Source organism: Grammomys surdaster, unplaced genomic scaffold (genome assembly GCF_004785775.1).
Source record: "Grammomys surdaster isolate TR1022 unplaced genomic scaffold, NIH_TR_1.0 188, whole genome shotgun sequence".
In the NCBI taxonomy this organism is placed as follows: Eukaryota; Metazoa; Chordata; class Mammalia; order Rodentia; family Muridae; genus Grammomys; species Grammomys surdaster.
In genome coordinates, this window is record NW_021604633.1 from 13168682 (window position 1) to 13176554 (window position 7873).

The window sequence follows — 7873 nt, forward strand, 5'->3', positions numbered from 1 at the left end:
CCTATTAATGATGAGACAAACTTGGGAAGATGACCTCATGGGTGGATGACACCAAGCCTTGCATGTTTAATTCAGTCCACAGATTCACATGGTGGAAGGAGAGAGCCACTACCACAAGTTACCCTCCAACCTTCAGGGCCATGCTATGATTGACGTGAACACAACACACATGCACACATGCACATGCACACACATACACGCATATGTGTGCACACACACATGTGCATGCTCATGTAAGTGTGTGGACAGTATAATAAAAAATATTTTAAAATGATAACATTAGCTTTCCAAGGTATTTCTACAGTAATGAAGTAAACGGTAAACGAAATGTGTTTCAGAGTGCCAGGGAAAGACCAGAAATTGGACTTTGCTGTCCTTCTCTTGAATAATGAAACAAAGAAGAAGCCAGAAAATAAAGTGATGCATTATTAAGCATAAGTTTGCCAGTATTTTTGTGAGGTCTCTGCTTAGGTCAGCAGTTATAAATCTCTGATGTTTATATATCACTGTGCAATGGTGCTCCTCTAAATTGGACATGAAAATCATTCTAGTCCTCACGCCAGCTCTACTACTCTCATCCCCACTTGATAGATGGGAAAATCGAGGCAAAGAGCCAAACTAATGTGTCAAGAATTTTGTGTATGTGCGTGCGTATGTGCTTGCGTGCATGTGTGTGTGTGTCTTGGTGGCTAAAGAACTTTTGAGAATAATTTCATATTCTACCATTAATAAGCATATTCTGTTTTCCTCCCACAGGCTGCATGTTTGAGAAGGGTCCCAGGCAGTTCTATGATGACACCTGTGTCGTCCCGGAGAAATTCGATGGTGGGTTTCTCTTGGTTTGCAGTTTGATTTTATGAGTGAAGACCACTCTTTCTTTTTCTGAAAGCAGTTAACATTTGTACTTAGGGGCTTCTATACACACCATTTGTCATGCACTAAGTGTCCGTGCAGTTACTGGACATTCCCGTTCTTCCTCCCTTTACTGCCCTCTTCCACGAGAGTCCTTTTTTGGAGATGGGAGAGAAGGCCAGCATTGTTGCTTTGCCCTGTGTAGAGCAGGGCATCTTTCCATTGCCCTGCGGAGCGCATGCAGCTTGTTATTTGAGATTTACTGAAAGCCGATCCTGTAATTAACAAAGCAGAACAGAAAGCATGCTACTGTGGATGCGCCGATGACTAATGCAGGCCCTTTCTTTTTATTGTTCATGAAAAGATGCATTATGGAGCACGGGAACAACATAACTGCCCATTGGGTCTACTGATTGCTTGCCCCCACACCCCACCGAGGAAGACGTACATTACTAATGTAGCATTATGTTGTAATTGCTTAAAAGGAAGTTAGGAAAGCATTACCTTTTAAATATATCTCGCTAGTGCAATGAAAAGGTCCCCGATATTAAAAATGAACGTCCAACTAGATAGAATCTTCTTTTCTTGACAAGCGTGGTGGCAAAAGCCGACATTTACAAGAAAGCTTGGGGGTGGGGAAAGTGAACGGTTAATTCATTTAGTGGTTCTTCAGAGTGGTCTCCATAGTTCCTGCTTTGATTGTCAAACAGGAAATGAGCAGGGGCCCTCTGATTAGTTGATTGCAAAAACTTTGGGGATCTAGGCTGTAATGACTTGGGCGCTCTCAGAGTTTTTAATTGTCATTATTTAAACAGCAAAGTGCATGCTCAGATTTCTGTTCAATCTCATAATTAGTTCTTGAGGGCTTAGCTTCTAAGCTTCTTGCTGTTCTTGGAGCTTTTGGGAAGGATTGTAAGTTTTAGGAAAATCTATTTCCTTAGCCTTCCTTAAGATGGCTCAATTTATTAAAGGTCACAGAGTTGAAACCCCAATGGGAATCACGATTTTTGGTTTTCTTCTATAATATTTACACTTCTGTTTCAGAAGTATGAGTTGTACTAACTGCCACTCACAACACACCATCACAATTCTTAAAATGTGGCTTTTTTTTTTAACATGGAGCTTAAAACTTGCTTTCTGGAATGCTCTTTCTTCTTTTCACTTATTTTGAGTTTTTTCACATTTTAATTAGTTTTTGACTTAGTAAGGGCATACAAGGAGGGAAATTATCTTAAAACTATGTCAAAATAGAATGCTAGTGTTTAGGAAGCTGGCTGTTCTTGTTCCCTGTCTTTGACTGTAATTAGTTATATATATATATGTGTGTGTGTGTGTGTGTGTGTGTGTGTGTAATATTATATGCCTTGCATTGTTTAAATATTAGAAAGCAGAAAGAAAAGCAACGCTTATTTTTCACATGTGGCTAATGGAATAACTCACATATGCAGCAACACTCTAGGAACTACATTTAGCAAGGTTCCACTCTGTCAGCATGATTATCACTTGCTTTCATGAAAAAAATATTAAGTACTAGAAGAAAAAGTCTGAGATAAAAGAAAGTGACCTTAAATCAACATGAAGATGTGCTCCTAAATTACCTTGTTAAGAACAAAAGGACTTCACGATTTGTCAGTGGCTATTGGCTGAATGTTTTTGTGTGTTTGTGTGCCTTTTGAAGTATGTTTTTTTCCTGGTCACGCAGCAAGGTGTATTTCTACTTAACAACTACTAGAAATTTTTAGAAGGATTGTGATTTACATTTATTTTGTAGTTCACACTTAGGGTGAATAGAGGTAAGTGAATACATCCGTCCTGAATTGTTTCTTCAACCAGAAAGAGATATTCACACACTGACCGAGAGCCTTCTGTGGGCATTAGCTCAGCACTGCAGGCAGGCCCATACAGTTTTGAGAAGCCTGTCTGGAGCTGGAAGGAAATGAGCAGAGGTCGTATTTTGTTTTGTAGAGCTAAGAGAATTGTACAGGAAAAGCAGTGTTAACCAGTACTCGTGCTAGATGCTTTTCTATGCTATACTAGGTAAATGCAGTACATTTTTGTTTGCTTAAAAAAGTCTATTTTACAGAATGTGTTGTTATATACCATCTCAAGTTGACCTTTAAAAAAAAAGGATCAACAAACAAAATTAAATAAACAAAAAAGGAATGTTTTATTTATTGCCAAGGGACAAAACAGTAGCTTCTGAAGGAAGGGTTCAGTAGGTGGGACGCTGCTGCTGCTGCTACTGCTGCTGGCTCCCACAAGAGAGAACTTCCTAATTCATATAAAGCACCTGCCACACAGACTTTATGATATTACTAAATTTACCTTGAAATACGCTCACTGAGATTTTCAGTACTTGGTTGTGCACGGGTCGATAAAGTAGTCACAAATTCCAGTTTGTAGAAATTAATTGATGCAAATAAAATGCCCAGAGCTTGGAGCTGATTACATCTCTCCTTGTGTTAGTCAAAGCTGGAGAAACAGCACTAACAAAACAAGCATGGCTGGATATGATGATTTGTAAAGGCATGAATGAAGGATAGACTGCTGGATTAGGTTTTTAAAAGTAAATGATGGTTACAAATTTACTCCTTACTGGTGTACGTTTGTATCAGTGAGAATATTGTTATGTCATATGCATGTCTGTGTAGATTGTTGGTTGACTTTTAATCATTTCATTATTTTAAATCTGTGTTTAATGGTGCTGTTTACAGCTACCATGAAGTGATTGTGTTTAACCGTTTTCATGATTGATTGGGTGTCAATTTTATGCAAATGGGATAGTATAGCTGATAATCGTTTATTTTTTAAATCTAGGGGATATTAAGCAAGAGCCAGGAATGTACCGGGAAGGACCCACATACCAGAGGCGAGGGTCCCTTCAGCTCTGGCAATTTTTGGTAGCTCTTCTGGATGACCCTTCAAATTCTCACTTTATTGCCTGGACTGGACGAGGCATGGAATTTAAGCTGATTGAGCCTGAAGAGGTGAGTCTAAGTAGATGTTGAGTAGGAAACGAAAATTTTCTAAAATATAAGCAGATTTGATTAATATGTTACAAAGATGCTTAAAACATTTCAAAACTGTATGGACATATTTTAAATCTGAAAGTAGGTCAAAACAGTGTACAGTAATCTCTTTCTTGGTCTTTCTCACTAAATGCAATCGTCTCTCCCCATTTACAACAGTGTACATCTGTTCAGGGAACTAGTTTTGCAGTAGAGTACTGGTTTCTCACCAAACATACACTCAGCACTCAGGAGCAGGGAAACCACTGCTAATTATCAGCATGTTTAAATTTTCTAGTATATTTAGAGCTCCGTGTGACTGTCAAGAAACTGATTTTCTGTAGATGCATTTAAATGATGTAAGTGAAGAACCACCAAATTATGGGACAGCCAATATAGATTAGCGATGCCTAATGGAATCATCGCAGAGCCCTTTACCGTGACGGGGATGCATGATTTTAGTAACCAGAGCAAGACTTGGACTGGGGAAATTCAACAAGGCTTTATGTCAGTTAAACAGGCATTTCCCTCCACCTGTGATTAAAATAAACTGAGCAGAAACAGAACACTTTATATTTGTCATATTTGTTTGGACAGGAGACATTACTGAATGATGTCAGTAACATTTGAGCCTCTCAGGAGAGGCAACATTCTGCTAGTGACTATGTCTATTTAGCAACCCCCTGGTGTTTATATGTTTGAGTTTGAATAAAAGAATGGAAGATCTGACTAGGTGACCAGTTAGTGCCAACACATTTTGAGTTTTCTTATTATTTAAACGTGAGAAAGATACACAATCACGTTTCATAAAACTGATAGTTCACCAACTTTGCTGTCATAGATGCATAAAGTCAAAAACAAGACCCAGTAGTTCAGTCAGTTGACTAATTTTAAATGATAACAAACTCACTAGAAGTTGTGCAATAGGTACTATATGTCTCTTATGCTTTTGTTCTACCCCTAGGATCCTGAGAAGATAACTCTATAAGTAATGCCCTTCTGCACAAGCGTGGAGACTTCAATTCTGTCTCCTACAGCCATGCGAAAAGCCAAGTATAGCAGCATATACCTTTAATCCAAGCCCACTAGAGGCAGACACAGAAAGATCCTGGGGACACACTGGCCATCTAGTCTAACTCAGTCAGCATGTGTCAGGTTTAGTGAGAGATCCTGTCTCAAAAGACAAGGTCCAGATTGATGAGACTTATCCTCAACCTTGGGGATACACCAAAACAAATACACACTACAGACCCCCACATCTCTCCCCCAAAACCCTTAAAATGTTAAATATCCTGTTTCTTATTGGTTCCTACTTCATTCTTAACAATCATATACATCAGAGAGCGGCCATATTGTCTCTCCTGATTTCTTCTTTGGAAAGACGTGTGAATTATTTGTCTGTGTGGCACACAGTTCCTTTCTACTTTCCACTATATAACAGATCTTTCCGTGGTGACCGCCACAATCCGTGAATGATGTCTTGGAAGCCACCATACTGTGCTACTCCCAGGTTTTACTTTCTCATGTTTTACCTTTCAGTTTAAAAATGATAATGATTGAAATTCAGAATCTGCCGTGCTTATCTGCTTGGTGTGCTTGGATACCAATAGCAAACACAGCTCTCTCTTTCAGGTGTCTGAGATAATGGTATAATATTTCCAAATTAATCAGTCATCTCAGGCAAATGTATCCAGAAACATTCTTTAACATAGCAAGACACCTTCTGGATTCAACTGCAGTCTTTTGATGATGCCCAAGTTAGTTGAACATCAGGGAAGTCAGATCGCCAGACCCCAGGTTCACTGTCCCATAACTAAGCACAACTTTGCAAAATAATTTGGTGGGCTGGAAGATGTAGGTCACTGTTGAAGTGCTAGCCTTGAGTTCAAACACTAACACACACGCAAAAATGTACTTATTAATATAACAAAACAAATAGAGTTATACTTAAAGAATTAAACTGACTCATTTAATGTCACTGGCAGTGAGGGTGCATGCTAAGTCACTCTACCCTGTATGGTCTTTCCTAACAGTATAAGCTCCCATTTGAAAGTACGTCAGGAGAATGTCACCATCTTGAGACTCCCTGTTAAAAACTGTACCTCAACTTTGAGTGATTGTGTGTATGACATTGGTGGCACTTAGGGGGAATCGAGGGGACTTAGTTTTTGAATGACCTGGAAGTTATTTAGGTTTCCTGTTAATTTTAGACCTTTCTGTCTTCACAAAAATGTGTCTACATTGTATACACATATTGTTATCTTTTGTTACCTTAACTTTGTGCCAGTTATGACACAAAATACATCTAAGAAGAGACTTTCTTTACATCATCCATAGTGCTGAGAATAAGTTGGCATTATAAGAAGCAAATTCTCAGAGTCTTCTTTTAAAGTAGTCACAACAGTAATGTCACTCCAGACGTTTTCTAGGTTTCTTAAAAGTTCATTGCCTTTTAATTTTGAAGAGGACTCTGGTAAGATTCTAATAAAGATTCGCTGGTAAATGAATGTTTTCCAGAATTGTTGCGTAACAGAACTTTTCACACTTTCAGGCTGTATAGTTGTGTCTCTATTTAACCACTGATATCCTTCATAACATTTTTGAAAAATTTTGCTTAAAAAACCTAAAAACCCAAAAAACAAAACTCCCTTTCCTTCCTTCCTTCTTTCCTTCCTTCCTTCCTTCCTTCCTTCCTTCCTTCCTTCCTTCCTTCCTTCCTTCCTTTGTTTTTTCGGAATTTCAATCATTATCATTTTAGACTGAAAGGTGAAGCACTTACTGTAAAGATTTTGGAAGATTAAGATATATCTGCCACTGTGACTGCTGGCTTGAACAGATAGTCTTGTCTCTGCTCCATCACTCCTCACAAAACAGTATACCTTTTCATGTGATTCAGCACCATTATTTGTTCATTTTAAGAACACAAATTACTTAAAGATGGGGGTGTGTGCAGCAGAAAAGTTTGTGCGAATGAAAGGAAGACAGGAGCAGAAAGATGATTTTTGAGGACTCTTTTTGCGGATGGAGCACAACTTGGAATTTTGGGGAAACAAAGGCTCATGCTCTGTTAGAGAATATACTTATGGCCTTGCTGAGGCTGTGCGTAGTGTCTCCTCAGACTACCAAAGAGTAGGACTGAAGGAGAACTAGATTTGCATTGGAGTGACAGAAACAGGCTCCTGTCTGTATGCCACCATGGGCCCAGTGTGATGGTGAAGTGGAGTGGTACCATTGGGAAGAAGTGTTTTCAAAGCTCTGCTGGAGAGCTCTGCCTTAGCCACATCTACGACAGTCACATTTGCAACACTTCTGAGACTTTTACTAAACCACACTGTGGACATTCTGTTTTAAAAGAAAAAGACTCATATACATGGTGACTTTTCCACTTCTGCCTTATTTTTAGCATCCAATTAATGTTTCCTAAATGAACTTTATTTTCCAGTTTGGGATTGGCTATAGTTTTCTTAGATGCTGCTTTAGGCAACAACAATTATTTGTGGTTGAGCTTATTAATTGGCATACTGCTTCCTCTGCTGACACACTGCCAGCTGGTCAATCTTTTGTACAATTTGAGCAGAGTCTTTATCTTTTCTATTTTTTTATTTTTTACAAACTCAACAAAACACCTTTACAAAGAGATCATTAAGCAGTTCCTAATCTGGGATTATTTTTTTGGGGGGGTCTGAAAGTTCAGGAAGGAAAAGACTGCTAGTTTATGGCAGAAGGGAAAATCTGCCTCATTTTGGTGAATTGCAGTCTGTTCTTTCGTGATGCAAACACATTCCCTTATTTCCATTTAATTTCTACCCAAAACAATGATGACAAAGGATTCTATTGTGATGTTGAAGAGAGAACTGTAAGCCTGGTTTAAACCAGGACATGGGAAATTCACAGCCATCGCTATTGCCTTATGCCTTAGATTTGAAGGTGTTTTTATGCGTTTAGAAGTCATACATTTATGAACTCTGTGTGTGTGTGTGTGTGTGTGTGTGTGTGTGTGTGTGTGTGTGTGT

At 38.7% G+C, this 7873-nt stretch overlaps 1 protein-coding gene across 1 annotated transcript in view; it reads left to right on the plus strand.

Moving 5' to 3' along the window:
* Positions 1–7873, plus strand: part of Etv1 (ETS variant 1) — an 85981-nt gene that overhangs the window by 72045 nt on the left and 6063 nt on the right. The window contains exons 10-11 of the mRNA XM_028768822.1: positions 757–825; positions 3670–3839. Coding sequence (XP_028624655.1) covers positions 757–825; positions 3670–3839 — 239 coding nt within the window. The remainder of the gene's footprint in view (positions 1–756; positions 826–3669; positions 3840–7873) is intronic.